The 20315-nt window shown below is 48.2% G+C and overlaps 3 protein-coding genes and 1 long non-coding RNA gene across 5 annotated transcripts; 2 read left to right on the forward strand and 2 right to left on the reverse strand.

The window, feature by feature from the left end:
* Positions 1 to 155: 155 nt before the first annotated feature.
* LOC101766920 (probable E3 ubiquitin-protein ligase RHY1A) lies at positions 156 to 2235 on the reverse strand. The gene is made up of 2 exons (XM_004985212.3): positions 1826 to 2235; positions 156 to 1092 (listed from the first exon to the last, which is right to left on the reverse strand). The coding sequence occupies exons 1-2, from the start codon at positions 2057 to 2059 to the stop codon at positions 508 to 510; spliced, it is 819 nt and encodes a 272-aa protein (XP_004985269.1). The 5' UTR covers positions 2060 to 2235; the 3' UTR covers positions 156 to 507.
* A 600-nt stretch (positions 2236 to 2835) lies between these two features.
* LOC101767323 (BTB/POZ domain-containing protein At5g67385) lies at positions 2836 to 5754 on the forward strand. The gene is made up of 5 exons (XM_004985213.3): positions 2836 to 3049; positions 3352 to 3421; positions 3518 to 4123; positions 4213 to 4758; positions 4863 to 5754. The coding sequence occupies exons 1-5, from the start codon at positions 3003 to 3005 to the stop codon at positions 5436 to 5438; spliced, it is 1845 nt and encodes a 614-aa protein (XP_004985270.1). The 5' UTR covers positions 2836 to 3002; the 3' UTR covers positions 5439 to 5754.
* A 2752-nt stretch (positions 5755 to 8506) lies between these two features.
* On the reverse strand, positions 8507 to 11963 carry LOC101767721 (CASP-like protein 16). Its single transcript, XM_004985214.3, has 3 exons — positions 11505 to 11963; positions 9321 to 9453; positions 8507 to 8952 (listed from the first exon to the last, which is right to left on the reverse strand). Exons 1-3 carry the CDS (start codon positions 11726 to 11728, stop codon positions 8743 to 8745), a joined length of 567 nt encoding a protein of 188 aa, XP_004985271.1. The 5' UTR covers positions 11729 to 11963; the 3' UTR covers positions 8507 to 8742.
* A 3282-nt stretch (positions 11964 to 15245) lies between these two features.
* Positions 15246 to 19113, forward strand: LOC111255821. Of its 2 annotated transcripts, none has more exons than XR_002675860.1 (5): positions 15246 to 16539; positions 17292 to 17367; positions 17475 to 17915; positions 18424 to 18608; positions 18818 to 19113. It is a non-coding gene; the product is annotated as an uncharacterized LOC111255821 (long non-coding RNA). The 2 variants fall into 2 exon arrangements; XR_002675859.1 differs by having other exon boundaries at positions 15264 to 16539; positions 18487 to 18608.
* Positions 19114 to 20315: the final 1202 nt, after the last annotated feature.

Here is a 20315-nt window from a genome sequence, read left to right on the forward strand (position 1 = left end):
TCTGGCAGCTTTCTGAAACCATCTCCTTCCTCGCGGCGACCGCCCTGATCATTTCGATAGTGAACCTATTCCTGATAACCGATCCATGCGGAGCTCTATTGTTCAATAGAATGCTCAGAGAAAGAACGAAGAACTGAAATTCAGAGAGATAAATATAGAGCTGACGCTGTTGACATACATTAGCCATGTTCCTCGCACCTCACAGCAAGATGCATGTCATAGAAACTGAAATTCAGACATCAGAACATTATCATGAGTAGAACAAGATTATTTGCTTACACACAGAGATAAGGGTGCTTCCTAAACTATACTTCTATCAGCCCCCTTTCACAAACACTATTCAAGCCTCTTTAGGGCCGGCACAACAAAAGATATTCAGGGTTACACAATGAAATTCAACAGGGCTGTCATAGAAGCACCAGATAACAGGCACAACCAAAACAGCAAAGTATAGCAATGCATTCTTGTGCTGGTTATAATCCTATATCGGAACCAAGGGGCTTGTCATCAGGACCGTGACCGAATATTCGTTCGACAGTATGGGCAATCTGCACATTTGCGCACCCATGGCTCCAAGCATGTCGAGTGGAACCTGTGACCACAGCGCAGCCTTATCAGCTCATCTCCATCATAGAATCCATCGAGGCAAATGGAACACTCCGGCGAGGGCTCCCTGTTGTCATCTTTGCTAGCCTCAAAAATCTCAATCTGCAGCCTCAAGAAAGCTGCCTTGCTAAGTCCGGATGACCTGTGTAAGTTAGTGGAACTGATGGTTGGTATTTCTTCATCTGATTCACTGCTCAGGTGGTACGATGAAGAGTTGGGCCCATTTGCCTGATGCCGGGTTTCCCTGTTTCTGAAGTCGATGAATCTAAACACATCGCTAGCAGAAAATTCATCTAATGAAATAGATGGCCTGGAGGCAGATGAACCGAGAGAAATGCCTCTTAGTCTCTCCAGGACACGTGCTTGTGCTTGCAGTACAGCACCTGGAAGCCGTTCATTTGTCCTGAACATCAGCCTATCAAGTCTGTTCCTCCGAGCAGCAGAATCCCCAATGTTATTATTGTCTAGGTATGATAAGATCTGGTCCTGTAGAGAGCAAGAGAGAGAAACATTCTCATTCGATGTCGGACACAAACAATAGCACAATTTCTTAAATGAAGTTGGTTAGATATCCAAGGGAAATGAATTGCATCATTTGCCATGCTTTGAAGCTTCCCCTAGAAAATATCTGAGATCCAATTTACATGACAAAGAAATCTAGAGTTACTTGATGGATAAAATGTGCACGTCGACTTAGAATTCTAGTGTCAGGATAGAATGCAGTTCTTAATGTACATTCCAAGCTAGCACATGACTAGGTGAGGCAATTGTTGTATTCATGGTGATGAAAGAAAAATGCCATTACAAGACATTACTGTTTCATACATCAAGCCTTCCCAAAAAACAATTCTGAGGTACGTTGCTTAAGCAAACTGCAAACGCCTACTTGCCACAAAGTATATCCACAACTAGCAATGCAAAAGTGTGGGTTAAGACCATAAGCAATGATGCGAACAAAATCTACTACATAGTACATACACCAATACAACGAGCTAGGCTCATTTCAATTCTTCTTCAACATGGTGGTGCCAGTGGGATCATGAAAAGCCTAACCAAAACGATTCAGAATTGCGCGCAGGCCGAACTCGGAACCCAAATCCTCCCGACGAATTATACAAGCCTACGCCGGAGATGCACCGATCCAACCATAACACAAGCAATACGACAATTATCGAGCGGGAGGGAGGAGGAGAAGGCAAGGGCGGGGGAGGCTTCTCACGGTGTACGACCCGCGGCGTCGCGGCGGCGGTGCCCCGGTGTGCAGGTGCTGGCGCACGTCCCCCGCGGCGTCGAGCTGGCGACGCGGGCGGCACCCGCGGCGCCTCCTCCGTCCGCCGAGGCCGTGCGGGTCCCGGAGCGCGTCGGCGTGCGGATCCGGGTCCGGGCCGGGGTCGGCGAGGCGGGCCCCCCGGGTGGCGCGGCGCGCGGTGAAGAGCTCGGAGGCGCTCGTCATGGCCGCGCACGGATGTGGCAGCCGGGGAAGGGGAGCGTGGGCGTGGCAGTGCCCTGCTGCGCCTGCGCGAGGGCACACACAGATTTGGCTGGTGGGTTGGATTAAGTTCCCGTGGCCTTTTTTAATGCCGCCGCTTGCTTGTTTTGGGGCAAGGCAAAGGCAAAGGGGGAGGGGGAAGGGGACGAGACGAGTGGAGGAAGGTGCGAGGAGGCCGCGTGGTGCGGACGACGGGGGCCGAGACCGGTGGAGGACTGGACGGCGACGGCGACGGGTTGGGTGCCCGCGCTGGATTGGAAATTTCAGTGGTCGGACGCGGATTACTTCATTGAACATTGATTGGTCGTTTCGTCGTCACTCGTCAGTGTGGTCAGTCACGGACGTCAAGACCGAGAGGCGAGACCCAATTATTGGGCCGTCGGCCCGGGTTATATGGGCCTTGACATGATAACATTCTTGTAGGGAGGCCCAATTATTGTGTTCCAGACAGAGTCCATTGGGTGTCGGGTCCAGAGTCCACATCAAGTCAGGGAACTAGGGAAGGCATACAGCGTACGAAGCGAAGTGAAGCACGGCTGGGTGCCGAAGAAGAGTCGCCGGAAAAACGACGTCAGATAAGGCACGGGGTTGCAGCTAAATGCCAAACACCACTGACAAAAGAAAACTAAATGCGAAACGAACAATCTGCCGGATTGGTCGGATTCGTTTTATCCCGCTGCATTTATCCATCCACGGCGATGTGCGATGGCGCGCCAGCGTGTGGCTTCCGGCGGCCGAACCTGCTTCACTCGCTCCGCACTGTCGCGATTTCCTCTGACGTCGACGTCGCCTCGGGGATGGAAGATGAGGAGGAGAGGAGAATATGGGGGGAGGAGTTACGTAGGGAGGGCAGAGCGGGAGAGGTGAACGTACGGTAGCTCGGTGACTTTTGCGAAAGGGTTGAAGGATGGAGAGCCGGTTCGATACGCCGGCGATGAAGAGGACCAGCGACTGGTATGGTACCTTCGAACTCCTCCTCCCGTACTGCTCCTCGCTTTCTTTGCTTTCCATTTTGGTATATGCTCTTCATGTTCGAGTTTCAATTGTTGGTATGAAGCATGAACCGTCTGTAACCGGTGCAGACAGCTTGTTCAGATTGCGTTAAACTGAACGAACAGCAGTTTTATTCATCAAGCAACATGTGATCTGTACTTCAGATCTTGTTCATGGCGTCACTCGCTTAAACTGAAAATGAAGCTTTTCAAAAGAACAGGTTTGTGAAATTTGAAGCTCTTTGTTCCGCTTCATTGTTGCAGGGTCCTTTCACAAGAATATCCGAGCGATATTACCATCCAGGTCGGGGAGGCGACCTTCAACTTGCACAAGGTAACCTCAAGAATCACGGCGCTTCCGTTTGTGTTCTTGGCTGGGATCCGTAGAAAGTTTCGGTCCTGACAATAAGTGGCGCGAACGCTGCTGCAGCTCCCGCTGGCGTCTCGGTGCGGCTACATACGGAAGCAGGTGTCGGGGATCAACGGCTCCAAGTTCACCACCCACATCGACCTCACGGGCATGCCGGGCGGCTCCAGGGCGTTCGAGCTCGTCACAAAGTTCTGCTACGGCGAGAATTTGGAGATCACCGAGGACAACGTCGCGATGCTGCGGTGCGCCGCCGAGCACCTGGAGATGACCGACGACAGCAACGGTGGGAACCTGGTCGGCAGGGCGGAGGCCTACCTTGAGGCCGTGGCGCTGATGAGCCTCGCCGGCGCGGTCACCGTGCTCCGCAAGTCCGAGGAGCTCCTCCCGGTGGCCGAGGAGGTGGACCTCGTCGGCCGGTGCATCGACGCCATCGCCCACATCACCTGCAACAACAGCCAGTTCAGCGCGGCGCTGGGATCCACGGCCGGCGGCTACAACAGCGTGAGCGTGTCGAAGGCCGTTGACGCCTGGTGGGCCGACGAGCTCACGTCGCTGCGGATCGACACGTTCCAGAGAGTCCTGATTGCGATGAAGGCGAGGGGGTTCAAGGGAATTGCCTTGGGGACCCTGATCATGCTCTATGCCCAGAAGTCTCTGCGAAGACTGGTGACATGTTCTGAATTTTACATTCACAAAACATCAGTGCAGCTAACAGTTCTCGCATTCATCATCTGACATTGTCGAGCTTGTTGCAGGACATGCATGGCAGAGACAAGAAGAAGATGGACCCGAGGCAAGAGCACGAGAAGCGGGTGGTCCTCGAGACGATCGTGAGCCTGCTGCCCAAGGAGAAGAACTCCATGTCCGTGAGCTTCCTGTCGATGCTGCTGCGGGCGGCGCTCCACCTGGACACGACGCTGGCGTGCCGGCTCGACCTCGAGAAGCGGATGTCCTCGCAGCTCGGGCAGGCCGTGCTCGACGACCTCCTCATCCCGTCCTCCTCGCTGGACGCCGGCACAACGTTCGACGTCGACGCGGTGCAGAGGATCCTGGCCGGGTACCTTGAGCACGAGAGCGAGGCGGCCCAGCTGGACTACAACACCGACGACGACTTCATCTCGGCGGCGTCGCCGCCCAACGACGTCGGCATGGTCGGCAGGCTCATGGAGGCGTACCTGGCTGAGATCGCATCGGACGCGAACCTGCCCATCGACAAGTTCACCGGCCTCGCCGAGATGATCCCGGAACGCGCTAGGTTTAACGAGGACGGCATGTACCGCGCCATCGACATCTACCTCAAGGTAAGAATCTCAGATCAATTATTTATTGTACTGCATTGTTGGCTATGGTTTGTTCCTCAACTCGATGATTCTGTTCACGATGGGTTATGGATTCCTTCCTGCAGGCGCATCCGCATCTGAGCGAGCCGGAGAGGAAGAAGGTGTGCAAGGCGATGGACTGCCAGAAGCTGTCGCGGGAGGCGTGCGCGCACGCGGCGCAGAACGACCGGCTGCCGGTGCAGACGGTGGTTCAGGTCCTGTACCACGAGCAGCGGCGCCTGCGCGAGGCGCCCACCCACGCGCCGAGCGGTGCGTCGTCGTTCTACGGCGGCGAGTCCCCGCCCCCGTCGTTGCCGTACAAGCCGACGCCGAGCCTCATGGGCCGGCACGCCCGGGGCGGCGCCGCGCCGGCGGAGGAGGTGTCGCAGCTGCAGCGGGAGAACGACGAGCTCAAGATGGAGCTGCTGCGGCTGAAGATGCGCCTGAGGGACCCGTCGGCGCCGCTCCCTCCGACCGGCGCCGCTCCGCCGCCGTCCGGGCGGCACTCGATGCCGAAGAAGCCCGGCGCCGGCGGCGGATTCATGAACAACGTGTCCAAGAAGCTCGGGAAGCTGAACCCGTTCGTGCGGCACGACGCCATGGGCGTCCCGAAGGTGCGCACGAAGCCGCCCAAGGATCGGAGGCACTCGATCGGCTGGTGAGGCGGCTTGTGTTCTTATGGCCGCCGGCTTCTTCCGTCTTGAACCATGACGGCAACTTCACTTGAACAACAATGGCTCAGCTTTTGAGTTGTGTTTAGTAGATACGAGTATAGTAATATGTAGCAATCTCACTTGGACATAAATACTAAGCATGTTACCATGTTAGGGAGCATGGATTTCAGTGGGCTGTAAATCCTGCATTGTACCTAAATGTTACAGAGGAACTTCTGTGTAAAATTTTGAATTAAGCTTCAGTGCAAACAGTGCTCTGAGCTCTACGTACAATGCTAACAGTGGTATAAGCTGCTGATGGATCTGTCGTATTCGCCCTGGATCTGAAAGCTCCAGCACAAAGGGTACACAAAAATGTTTGTTCCGCTTCAGATTACAAGTGACAAATAGCCTTTGGATCATGACATGGCTTTTGGCTCCTGTACAGCATCAGTACATGTGGACATCTCAGAACAAACAAAGAGGCGCAAGAGATAAGTAACACATGGCGATCTGTCAGGGAAAGAGAGAAATCCCACACAATTGCAAGCAAGCATGTCAACCATCGATGGGAACGTCAGCTGATGTGTTTGTACGTATGTGTGCTTGAGTCTGTACTCTACTGAACTAAACCACAGTTAATAGATTTCCAAACTCCCAAAATTTCTATTCTGTCAGGAAGACTAAAGGATTTTAATGCTTCTTTGCAAAGATCAGAGCAACACGACGGAATTAGAGGACCAAAAGCCAATGAATTATGATGACTTCATCATGTCAGAGCTCGCCGGCGTTCTCAACTGCCACGGCAAGCTTGTTCTCAGATGGAGACACGCGAACACGAGGTGGAAGAACACACACAAACTGTGCTGCAATGCGGCAGATTTTCTGACCCTTGTATTGCAAATAAATACCCAAACAAACAAACTAAGCTTTGGCCATTAACATCTACGATGTCGCGCACTCCACACGCCCGAAACGGCCAGGGCCATCCCCCCGGCCAAGCAAGTGTAGTGCGCCCTGAAAAACTTCCTAAAGACTCACGCTACCTCCGCATGAACGCAACATGCGTCAGGTGCCAACGGACGCGCCCAAATGACAACGATCAGGCTCAGCTTATTCTAACAAACTCTAACTAACCAGGAGCGCGTGAACATGCATAGGATTATCTAACACCTCAGCACCATTAGCTCTCTATATGCGATGTGCATGGTTAGGAGTCATCCGGACACAGAAACTCTAACAGTGTAATAAAAATGGCTCTCTAGGCGATGATTGTGATTTTGGTGATTGAATGACAATATGACCATAAGAACTAATATGTGTATCAAGAATGAGCACTTATAGGGTTTCATAGGTTCCATGGATACATCACAAATAAAGATACCAAAGCCGGAACAAAGAGAGGAATGAACTGTACTTGTCCCATAAATAATTATTTTTGGGTTGATCAAATGGCTTGGATTTTTACAAAATCATGTATAATACTTCACAAGCTTTCCATAGAGTCTAAGATCATCAAAATCAGCCTCTGGAGTAGAAAGTTATGCCCAAAATAAGATTTGCTAAAAAAATGGCTACAGTAAGTTCCGATGGTACCATCGGACTAAGCAGAGGAACATCCGGTGCTTACAAAAATACACCCAACGGATGATTTGATGAACATACAAGGACATGGACCGGATCATCCGATGCTACCATCGAAGTTTGCATATTTACTTTGTCAAAATCTCTAGAGGTTGATAAATAGGTGAGGGGCACTGGAAGGTCCGACACTTAAAAATTTGTATGCGTCGGACTTTTAGATCATTCATCGACACTTAAAGGTCTGAATTTTTTCAAAATCTCATGTAGAATTTCATAAGCTTTCCAACAAGTACAAGATCATCAAAAATGGAGTTTGGAGTAAAAAGTTAGGACCAAAATACGAAGAGTAGCGACATGGTGACCGGAGTTTGGACTTTTAGCATTCATCCGGTGCTCAAAAAGTGATTAAATGGTATGGAGTTTTTTAAAAAATCATGTGTAGAATTCTATAGGCTTTCCAACAAGTACAAGTTCGTCGAAATGGGAGTTATGAGTTATGGTCAAAATACAAAGGAGCATATGGTAGCACCAATTATTCTGATGCTACAAAAATACATACCATCGGAACATCCGATGGTACACTTTAACTAGCCGTTGGAGCAACAGCTCTTTGATGCCTTGGGCTATTTATACCCTCCTCCACTCACCCATTTGAAGTTGCCGGAGCGTGCAAGAGTCCATTAGAGTGCAAGACACATCAAGAAGACATCAAAGCCACCAAAAGTGCATAAGTCATTAATCAAAGGCTTAGCACAAGTTTAGAAGAGTGATTAGTGCTAGGATAGGTCTAGAGAGGAGAGAGTGCAAAGTGTGCTTACTTTGTGATCGGTTCAAGGAGTGAACCACAAGTGTACATGGTGTGCCGGTGCCTTAGAGCCTTGGTGGCTCGCCGACAAGTCTTCGACCCTCCAGCTTGGTGTGGAGCGACGTCGACGACCGTGTGTGGGGTATAAGGAGACCCCCTCCTTCGTGGAGAAGCTCCGTAGTGGATACGGTATCAAGGTGACCGGAAGAGAGGGAGTGGTGAGCCTTGCCATAGTGGCAAACTTCTCATCTGGCTTGGCACAAGCCTTTGTTGCAAGTCCAAGACCTTGACCGGGAGAGACTTGGTCACCGGGAGCATATCCTTGGTGGAGCTCCAACGTGGACTAGGGTGACATTTGCCTACCGATACCACAGGATAAATCGTCGTGTCGAATTTGCATTCTTCCTAACCCACTCCTTTACATTTCCACATTTCATACTTGCAACTTAGGTGCTTTACTCTCTAGAGTAGTTTCTAGAGTAGTATCTAGGATCGGCTCTAGGTTGCGAAACTTGTTTTGGGTGGGAAGCACTAGATCAATTATAGATTGTACGTCTATATAGCATGATCTAGTTTATATTTTGAAGCAAATAGTGGAAGTATAGGTTAAGAATTTTAAGTTTGACTAATTCAACCCTCTCCCCCTCTTATGCTACGAGCATCGATTCCTTACGAACAGTTCCAAGCATTCTGCAAAGACTTAAATACTCATAGAACTGCAAGGTTTCACAGCAATGCATTCGCTGAACAAGCCATTCCCTATTTCCTTTGTACAGGTTAAACTAGATATGCCCGAGTCATGGATCATGCGCATACTTCAGCTTCCGATTCTAATACTATTAGCTGGGGCCACTCTATCCCGTTGGCGCTAAAACCACAGTTGGGTGCTCGAACTGCTCCAAAATCAGGCTCTATCCTCCTTTTCTAACCAGCTGCTAAGACACGGGTAGATGCGACTGAGTACAAGTTCAGCACAAAGGACGGTGAGAGAGAAAACGAACACATGAATGCCATTGCTACTGCAGTCATGAAACTAGAACAGTGGTTCTCCGAGCATATGTTCAGATCGTTGTCGATCAAGACGGTGATTCCTGCCGCAGCGCATGCTCCAGAGAATGTTACTCCGCATGTGATCTGCCATCAAACAACTGTAGTCACTAAAACAGAATGCAGGGAATCAAAAGATAAATGCACTCCTAGCTCCGCTAAGCAAATCTGCAATTCTGGAGAGGCAGTTTAAGTCGACTGTATAATCAGACTACTTATTTGCTTTATTTGCGATACACAACTGATATTCTGCATCATCACATCAATATATTCTTAAAATAATGTCGGAATAATCCCAGTTATATGGTACTTTTCTGTGTCATGGGTAGTTCACTACAGAGGAGACTTGAGGAATTGTTCAATAGCACTTATCTGTAAACCTTACAAAATATTATTGGGTATTGACTTAACCATTTTATAAGCATCACAAAGAGCAAGGATAATGTTTTACATACCGTATCTCCAATGGCAAAGAGAGTAACAAGCCGACGGTTTCTTAAACAACGTTTAACAAGCAGTGCATATATGTCCACAATGGCTACTGACAGGCTCCAAACACATTGCAAAATAGCTGCTGCAATAAGGTAGCTGGCCAAAAAGACAATTCATCAGTTTGTTACACGAAAAACTAAACCAAATTTAATGAGGGGGCAAAGGCTCAAGGTTGAGGATGCCAAAGAGAAATGCAGAACGGGGCATACAAAAGTCAATCACAAAAACAAATAACGAATGCATCAGAATTTTCATTTTCACCCACAAGAACACCGTCCCTGTTTCTCTACAATTGCAAAAGTACCCACTCATGCCTATCAAAATCATAATAAATAAAAGAAAGAATACGTAACAAAATAGCACCAGGCATATATAAATTTCTACTGCCCATAATCAGAAAACAAGTAACAAAATAGTAGATATTGCATGCCAAATAAACTAGTAAAATATTCCTTTTTCAGATAAAATAGAGGTTTACCTTAATCTTAGCATTCTAATTAATTCAGGAGCCACACTGTACTTATTTGTACAATTATCATTGTTCCATATTGCAGTATGATGAACAAGTTTATTTTTATGGAAATTCTTCAGAAATGACTACATAATCACTGGAAAGGTTGGGCATCCATAGACCATGGTTTATGACAGACTAAAACATTAGTACCAGGAATCGTTTAGTGAGGCAATGAAGTGCCATGATAAACCATGATTATCATATGAAAAAAGCTGCTTCCAAACATTTCTGCTTATCCCACAGTTTACCAAAAGAAAACGAAAGAGAAAGATCATTTAGTGGTTCTGATCACTAAAGAGAACCGATAATATAGACAATGATGGTTATAATATGTTATTGCGATCCCTGTGTTACCATGGTAGATAATGCGATGGCCTACCATTCACCCAAAAATGTGTAGCAGAGAAAGTTTCACACCATATATCTGAAACAAATTTGTAATGTCAAGGCTTCCTATTTATTAATAAGACCCCTGTGTTCACTCCAGCCCCAGCTCAACGTTGTTCAACTAAGCAGTCATACGATCTATTCATAACCTTGGCAATCTAGACCCAGAAGGCCAGAACAGGCCTGTCGCAACTCAAGCCTGAGCAGGGACAGATCAGGAAAAGGTCGAGAGAACAGATGGATGTTAAGCACTCAATTAAACCTTGTAAATTTTTTGAAAATACAGCGCAATGTCCTAGCACTGTTTTGCACTAAACTATTGACCAGAGATATAGATTTTCTTGCCCACATTCATTATCTGCCGATAAATTCAAAAATAAACTAAATAGCTTGTCCTAAACATCAAACATTTAAAAAACATAGGGAGTATCCATTTTAGCGCTGGAGCCCAGTGGCTAAAGGAAATTTCAACAGTCTGCAATATGACAACCAACAGAACCAAATACTGAACTACAATTGAAACGAATGCTGCTTGCACACACTTATTTGAATAGGGCACTCCAAATACACTACCTTTAGCACATAAGGCTTTCCTTTTTTTTCTCTATTTTTTTCTGGTCTATGTGCCAACTTGAGGCCTTGAGAGCGGTTCTTGAAAAAGAAAAACAGAATAACATGTCACGAGCGTGTGGCAGCTCCTACCATGAGAGAAGTTGCAAGCCACAGGACTCGAGCAAAGATGACAACTAATTAGGTGTAACAACTGGATTCACAAACTAGCAGTTGGTCACATACCGAGACTTTATTCAAATCACGGTTATAAAACCAATCGACCATAGTGAAAAACTGAAAGACTGGCCTGTGTGAAAGGAACCCGGAGCAAGACAATTTGGTGGTTCAGAGTAAGTCACACGCAAAACTGCGCACACGTCAGTGTTAGAAAAGGAGTTCCAAGGTCTCACATCCCATTGCTGAATTAAGCAACAATCCAAGACATGAAGTCCCAGGAGCTTTAACTCCTCAACAGCAAGCCCCACGCTCAACTACCTCAAACTTACAAGTGTGAATACCCTTTTACTACCCGCTAAGGTATCTAGCTGAACATCACGGATCACACGAATTTGCCTTTTTCTAATCCACCAAATCACAGCAGAGCACAATGCAATTCCAAAATCCTAACCAAGCGGCCGGAGAACAAAACGCGGTAGTAAATCGGAAATGAAGAGAAACGGGCTGGAGGAGGTACCAGAAGGCGGAGACGGATGCGAAGTCGCTGGTGGACGACATGACGGCGAGCGACACGGCGGCGAAGAGGAGCTGCGTGACGCGGAGGCCGAGCCCGCTGGGCGTCCCCGGCATCCCGGGCAGGTCCTTCATCAGCACACCCGGCGGCTGCTGCGCCGGGTTCGCCGGCGCCGGCGCCGGAGCCGCGACCTCCATCGGATGCACCACTGGCCTGCTCGCGAACATCTTGCCCCCTCGTACGGAACGGCCTCGCTAAGCGGGCGAAATGCTCGCGGCGGCGGCCCTCGCCTCGGCGTACCCGAGCTCTGGGTCGGTACCGGCGGCGCGGTGGGAATGGATTCGGCTCGCCGCAACGAGGAGGAAGCAGCGGAGGGGGAGAGGCAGCGGCGCAGCGCGTGCGCGTGTTGGGTTTTCGCCTCGCGCTGGCGCTGCTGCTGTGCCCGGCTGACTGGCTGCGGCGGGGTTTGTTTATTCCGCTTCGGCGACGAAAAGAAACGCTAGTTTATAGGGAGGGCGCAACCGGCAACCGGCGGACGCGGCGTGCTACGCCGTGGGGCCGGCGGTGGCGGTGCGCGCATGTGGCGGCTGCCTGCCAGAGTGACAGGCACTAATCTTTTTTTTTTTGATAAAGTGACAGGCACTAATCTGCTATCGGGCATTTGGTTCAACTTAGAGGGTGTTTGGATAGCAAGGGCTAAATTTTAGTCCTGTTACATCGGATGTTCGGATGCTAATTAGGAGGATTAAATATGAGCTAATTATAAAACTAATAGCAGAACTCCTAGGCTAAATCACGAGACGAATCTATTGAGCCTAATTAATCCATCATTAGCGAATGGTTACTGTAGCACCATATTGTCAAATTATGGACTAATTAGGCTTAATAGATTCGTCTCGTGATTTAGCCTAGGGGTTGTGTAATTAGTTTTATAATTAGTCTAGGTTTAATACTCCTAATTAGTGTCCAAACATTCGATGTGGTGGGGACTAAAATTTAGTCTCCTTCTCCCAAACACCCCCTTATTTTTAGTCCATGTCAAGATTCGAAGACTAATTAGGACGATTAAATATGAGTTAATTATAAAACTAATTGCACAGATGGAGGCTAAACGGCGAGACGAATTTATTAAATCAAATTAATCCATCATTAGCAAATATTTATTGTAGTAACACATTGTCAAATCATGAACTAATTAGGCTTAATAGATTCGTCTCGCCGTTTAGCCTCCACTTATATAATAGGTTTTATAAATAGTCTACGTTTAATACTTCTAATTAGTATCTAAACATTAGATGTGACGGGTGCTGAAAATAAACCAAAGTAACCAAACGGGTGAATCTGCTTAGCTCCTGTTCGGGTGATCGCCCTGGTGCGGTTCGCGCGGCGTGCCAGCCAATCTGACCTGTTGATTGGCAAGGAAGAAAATGTGTCAAATTCCAGGGGTTCCGATCGGCTAAGGTTCCGATCTCGAAAAGCGTATCAGCGAATCTGCCAATTTGCTATATAAAGATGATCGGCTATAAAACAGCCGATAATCGCTCAGCGATTGTAAAGAAACTACTAAAGCAGACTAAACAACGCTACGAAGCAACACTTGAAATAGATCTAATCGGCTATATGACGATTGATAAAAGAACAGTGGTAAAGCCGACAGTTCAAATCTCAAGCTGGATAACTGGTGATAAAACTAGAACGGTAGATAAAACCTATAATTCTAGTAAATATCGATAACTTGTGAATAAATCTAAACGAAACGACAGTGATGCGCCCGAAGTTAAAGCTTAGATATTACTCGATAGACGGAACTTACAGAATCGGCCGGAGATCGTGTCGATGCAGCCCTGCCAACCCGTACGAACTTGTGAAAGAAAAAGAAGTAATGGCGAAGTCGCCGACTTGAAAGTAAAATACGAGGAAATAGTAGATTTGTTGTATTGATTGATGTGTTCTTTACAAATCTCCAAAGATGGCTATTTATAGCTCGTTACAAACGATTTCCTAACCGACTAGGATCTATCTCTAACTTTAAACGAATATCTACAAACACAACTCGTATCGGAGTTGGTTATTGTACTACCACGAGCCAATCTCTCTCTATATTCTTTGTCTGATCCACTTTAAGCCCATATTGGCCTAATCACTCCAGCCTTCCAACCGGTCGATCTCCACCAACTCCGTCCGCCAAAACACTATAGCTGCAATCGGCCGATTCCCAACTGTAGCACCAATCGGCCGATTGCCAGTCGTGACCTTTTAATCTGCCGCATCGGCCAATCCTTTCTTCCCTTGACGCCGATCCCATTCGTGTCAAAATCTGATGTCAACAGTATCTAAACATTCGATGTGACGGGTGCTTAAAAATAAGCAAGGAAACCAAACCAGGCTACCTGGAGAGAAGTCAAGGAACATGTACAGACGCCGGCAGCTGGCATGTCTCTATCCTACACGTCTTCTTGCGTCGTAGGAGTATGGCACGGGTACAACATGCACCTAGGCCTTGTTTAGTTACCCTAAAATCCTAACTTTGGCACTATGCAAAAAGAAGATTCCCTATCACATCAAACTTACGGTACATGCATGGAGTACTGAATGTAGACGAAATCAAAAAATAATTGCACAGTTTGGTTGTACTTTGCGAGACGAATCTTTTGAGCCTAATTAGTCAATATTTGGACAATAATTCACAAATACAAACGAAACGCTACAATATGCTACAGTGCTGATGCAGTGATTTAAGTTGCCCAAAATCGGACAACTAAACAGGCCCCTAGCTCCTCTGGCCAGAAATATCATGATGCTGCAAGTCAAGGTGCACGAAACCAGTGGTCCAATCGGCGCGTTTGCCTGCCGTGGCCCGTGGGGAACAAGCGGTACGGACGGACAAGGAGGCTGCGGGCCAATGCAGGGCGCAGCCATGCCCGAGCGCCCACCGCCCAGCGACCGGAAGGCCATTTGCGTGAGGGCGCGTGGCCGCGTGGGCGCTCGAGAGCGGAAAGCGGCGTGTGGCTGTGGTCCCGTCGGGACCCGGGAGCCCCCAAAACAGCAAGGTCCCGCCCGGTGGATGATGCGCCGCGCCTACCGGGCCCGGTGGGGCTACGCGTATGCACCGGTAGCCAGCGGTTGTAGCACGCACCGGGCACGCTGAGCAGTGGGAGAACGAGCCCCGGACCGCCGCGAGTTGGGCGCGCGTATATGCCGGTGCAAACTGATGGAACAGGACTTACTTTTTCGTGAACACTTCGCCAGTATGAAAAACCGGCTCGATCCGAACATCTTTGACAAGTCATACAAAGCATACGTACACGTCCATGGAGCTGCGACTGTGAGATAGGCCATTACGGCCGCCCCACCTTTGTCGTCACGTCCCCAGCATACCTAATCAGGGTTTATAGTATTTCAATAAGCTGCCGACACACGACACAACAAGCATGTAGTAAGCACACACGAGATACTGGGAGCCCGATTGGTTAGCAACCAAAACTTGAGCATGCCAAAATTTTGGCATACCAATTATTTGGCCACCATTTGGTTTGCTACCAAATGTTGTGCCAATGTCTCACATTTGAATTACCAAAATGTTGGCAAGTTTTTTGCCAGCTCTTGGCTTGCCAAAATCTTGGAGGCTCTGGATGCCCGAACAAGGCCGACGTACGTGAAGAAACGGTTGTGGCGTCCCCATCAGCCCTCGGCCGGCCGCAGCCTTGACGACGCCAGTGGTATTGCACATTTGCACACCGCCGTTCGGCCATCGATTGGAATGTTCGAGTTGTTTGCGCGCGTCAAAGAAGATATCTCCATAGACCTAAATCCGGTGAACTTTTCGAGCCGTGATTGGGCCACGTCGCCTCGTTTTTGCAGCCGTTGGATTTTGATCGGACCGTCCAAAAGCGGGCACGAGGCATCTGTGTTTCTAGACCATTCGTCTCGAGCGTGTAGACTCCTCCCGCCGCCGCCGCCGCCTCCTCCCTCTGCTCGTCACCGCCTGCCCCAACGCCTCCGGGGCCGTCGAGGCGCAAGAGAAGCTCCCCCCACTCCACTTCACCGGCAGCTGAGCCCAAGGCAGAGCGCGTCGCGTTCGGCCGAGTCCCTCAAGTAGGAGACCGCCGACGCCGATGACGACGGCGGATGACGATGACGACAGCTCCGACGCGCCACAAGCCACGGCGGCGGCGGCGGCGTCTGGAATCCAGCGAAGCTACGGTGGCGGCGCCGAGTCTCCATAGCAAGGCGGACGACGAGATCTCCGGCGTTCTCCCCCGCCTGCTGTGCTACGCGTCTCTCCTACCGTTGGCTGCTGCCCTGCGCCGTCTACGCACCTCCCTCCTCCCCCGCTCCCGATTTCCAAACCCCCCGTCTATCTCCGCCTGATCTGGCAACCGGAGGTCGTGGAGAGCCCACGATGCGCTGGATCGAGGAGCCCCAACGGCGGGGTGGAGGCGGCCGGTGGCCGCGCGGGCGTTGTGGCGGCGGGGGAGGGCGTCGCTGGCTGGGGGCGTGCGAACGGCGAGGCGACGGTGGGTGACGGCTGCACGGGCAGCGAAGCGGTCTTCACCTTGGCGATGCCGCCGCTTACACCCGCGGCCGTCGCAACTGCCAGATCCCAGCAACCCAGCAGCGCCCTGCTCGTCGCAATTTCGCAGAAGCACGCCTCCGTCACCAACAGTGGCATCAACAACAGCGGCAGCGGCAGCAGGGTTCTTGCACTGGCAGGCTGGCAGCAGCACCGTGGTGTCCTCTGCAGTCCACACCGTGCTCACCCTGCCAGCTCTAGCAGCAGCTGCTCCTTCCTGGAATGGTGCTGTTCTGCCTACAAGGTGCTCGATCAAATGCCAGGCGTTGGTGTCTTTGTTAGGCGTGGTTGAGCTGAGCGCCTGAGCGGTGGGAGGAGTCAGTGTGCTGCGGCAGTTAGTGGGGGGTGCACATGGCGAGGCCGCGCGGTGGCGGCTCCGTGGCGTGGGCGGAGGCCAAGACACCAGCGGGGAGGGTGCACCAGCACCTCAAGCGGCTCAACAAGCTGGCCATCAGGAACATCGAGGTGGGTGGCTACTCGTCCATGGAGCTTCAGATGATTACTCTTATCTTTTGAGTGCTCGTTGAGCTTTGTGCTGATGAGTTTCTTTTGGAGTTTCAAATGTTGTCAGAATGGGAGTTCAAATTGGGGTCTCTTTGTGCTGATGAGCTTTGTGCTTTGGTTGGGCAGTGTTCTTGGGCCTATTTTTTTATCAATGATTTCTTGGTTTGCTACTTTTCTGTATTTTGTATGATTCACTGCACTTTCAGTGTGAAGTTGCATTGCGTCCACATTATTCAGTAACTAAAAAGGCTGTTTTTCACTGATTCTTTTGGTTTTGGGCAATAATTGCTGGTAATCTTTCGCTGTCACTTTGAAGAATTTTTCCAAAAAGTTCTCGACTTTTAGAGGTAGACAATGCAAATTCAAGCGAACTAGAGTAGAAAAAGATGAATGGTTGTTGCAGACAGGCTGACTCTTGCAAAGTCATATTCTCTGATGGAAGCAGAGGCAAAGCCTTTCCTTTCTGAATATTTTGCTTCCTGCTCGGAGTTTCTGAGCACAATGTGCAGAGTTCTACAACGTCAGCTTAATATTGCATATTTTATTCTACATTTTCCCCCTTAAAAGTTGCAATCATATGAAGCTTTAGCTTTATCTTTCAATGAAATGAAGTAGACATTTCGAAAAATCAAAAGAAGTTGACATGAGCATTGCTTTGGCTAGAACAGTCCTTTTCCATCTGACACTGATAGTAGTTTTATTCCTCATCCCAGATAGATACATCATCGACTGCGTGCATATCTCCCACCAACCAGCGACCATCCTCTCCTCAAGAATCACACAATACAGGTGATTCAGTCAACCTCTCAAATCTTTTCAGAAATCCAAACAAACTTGTAAATGGTTAATTTGTGCACTCACTATTTTAACCCTGCCCAAAATCTCTATCCTTGCAGTTTAGGCCGGCCTACCACCCTGAAGGTCTATATGATGATGCCAAGAGCAGTATATATAGGCTCCAACAATGCAGGCGAAAAGTCGATGCCGTCACGCAGGGATGCGCTGATGGAGGTCGCGGGAGGCCATTGTGCTGCTCCACCTCCTTGGCCGCCCCAGCCTCTCCATCAGTGTGGCCACGACCCATGGAGCCACGCGAGCTGCAGATCAATGCGACGGCGGCACCAAGTAAGAGCTCCTACAGTGCAGTGATGGGGTGAGCTTGACAAGCAGCTCGCACAGCTGCAAGTCAACATGGTGGAGCGAGCAGCAGCTCCAGCCACAGGTTCGCATGCCTGCACCATCCCTCCAGTGGCCATAGCCGACGTTGCCTCCGGTGCCGGCAAGGTGTTTGACAAAATGCCAACCTCCCAGGCGTATAGCAACTTTAATTTATGAAGGTACCTGCCTTTCTTCTATTCCTGTCCTGCATTGGCATCAACAAAATTTCATTCTTGCAATCCTGATATTAGAGATGGAGTTCTCTGGCTTGTTGGTCATTATATATTATAGATAAAGAGCAGGTTTGAATGAAAATAAATTTTGGGATTTCCTTGGGTAACCACTAGGCCAAGATATGAGCATGATCTGATTCCTCTAGCCATTCATGTTATGGTAGCACATTTAATCTAATCATACTGGACACTCATCTGTTGCAACTTGCAATGTGTAAGCAGCTAGCAGTGCTAACAAACACGCTGGTAATTTTTCCATGCTTCTTGCCATGTAGCAGAGCTCACAAAACCAAATTTCTGCTCTAATTAATAAGAGTTATTTCCCCTGCCTGCCTTCAAAAAACTAAGATACTCATCTTACTGAATCTGACTAGAGAAACAACCACTATACATTTTCTCCTCTAAACATTGACCACTCATATTCAGTTTGCAATTTGTGTTGCATATTCTGCAGTGAGAATAATATTGGAGCTTACAATTAGTAGATGATAACTTATAACAAATTGATTGTTTCAAGTGTTTACTCTTGTGGATAATGGAAAACCAATCGGAAAAAAGTGCAAGAGGAGCAAGAAGACCTCTTTGTATCAAAACAAGGAAGCAAACAGGAAAAAAAGAAAAGGATCAAGAGCAACAAAGGTATATATCTAACACACATTGCATATGCCTATTTTAATATTTTTTTGTCTGGTGTGCTAGTATTTAATAAAAGACAATATCTGCAATACAAAATTTACCAATGATCTAAGTTGCTACTTGCTACTTGATTTTTATACAATATTTATAAAGTGATACTGTTCTACCAATCAAGGCATGAAGAATGATTAATCATGGGTTCATTTTTTCAGGTCCACATATAGTGTACAACTCGAATCTTCAAAGGCTGTCCTCTTGCATTGATTCCATCGAAGGATTCTCATGATTTTCTATGAAGCAACCTCTTCGATTGTGCAATTTTATTTATGTGAGCAGGGATGAAAGATTAGAAATGAATCTATCAAAAAGTGGTATGTTAAGTACTATATCTATATCTGAAACTCTTGTATACTCCAACCGTTGAATTGGCAACCGCATATCCACTGGAAGATTGTAAGTATATAAATAAGCATAATATCGCTTGTACCTTCTTCCATCAGAAGGTGGCACACTGGCCCACCTCCAGTAGGGCGCGGCAAAGCCGTGCCAGGGTTTCTAGTAAATATATATAACCAGCTTGCTGGCGACTCCCACATTAGAATCCTTGCTTAGATAACGATAGACCTAATCTATAACATTGCACGCAAGGAGAGAACCGCCTTGACGCATATAGGAAAATCAACAGGACCACGCACGCTCTCAAGCTAATTTAACTACCACCCCTGTCGACCATCCGCAGGCATTAACAAAATCTCAAGAATAATCAAGCTAAAATGTTCATTGAGCGTGCATGTACATGTCACGTAGGATAATGTTTCGTTGAGTATCCTCTGTGTAAAATAAAGTTGCAACAAAAAAGTTTGACAAGTGCGAGGACCACTCATCATGGTAGACCCGGCTTTATTGTTATCACACACGAGACGAGAAGGTGCGGTGCGGCAGCCGGCAGGCATCATACATCACCGGCAGTGTACCCCAACCAATTGCAGCCTCAAGGACAAATAAAAAGCAGACCTAATCATACCGCCTGTTTTTATTGGAGAAAGGACCTTGTCAGAAAAGGATGATGCGCCTTGACATGCCGTTTTTATTTTTTCGATTTAGGGCCTGTTTGGCTCACTAGTGTTAAAGTTTAACACCCGTCACATCGGATGTTTAAATGCTAATTAGGAGTATTAAACATAGGCTAATTATAAAACTAATTGCACAGATGGAGTGTAATTCGCGAGACGAATCTATTAAGCCTAATTAGTACATGATTTGATAATGTGGTGCTACAGTAACCATTTGCTAATGATGGATTAATTAGGCTTAATAGATTCGTCTCGCGAATTAGCATAGGGTTCTGCAATTAGTTTTATAATTAGCTCATATTTAGTTCTCCTAATTAGCATCCGAACATTCGATGTGACACTGGTAAAGTTTAACACCTCATATCCAAACACCCCCTTAAATAGGTAACGACTTGCAAATCGTGACACTGACGAGCTACTGGCAAATCCGCACCAACTGTATGTGGTACTCTAGCAACAAGTGCTGCTGTATACCTACAGTAGCACCGCACAATACACTAAGGGCTCGTGGTTCCCTTTGCTTATTTTTAAGCAAGTGTCACATCAATGTTTAGATACTAATTAGTAGTATTAACCCCGTGGCTTTTTTTAAGACCTTTTCCGAAATAAGGGACTGGTTTCATCCTTGCATTTATTA

This window comes from Setaria italica, chromosome IX, assembly GCF_000263155.2.
Source record: "Setaria italica strain Yugu1 chromosome IX, Setaria_italica_v2.0, whole genome shotgun sequence".
Taxonomy (NCBI): domain Eukaryota; kingdom Viridiplantae; phylum Streptophyta; class Magnoliopsida; order Poales; family Poaceae; genus Setaria; species Setaria italica.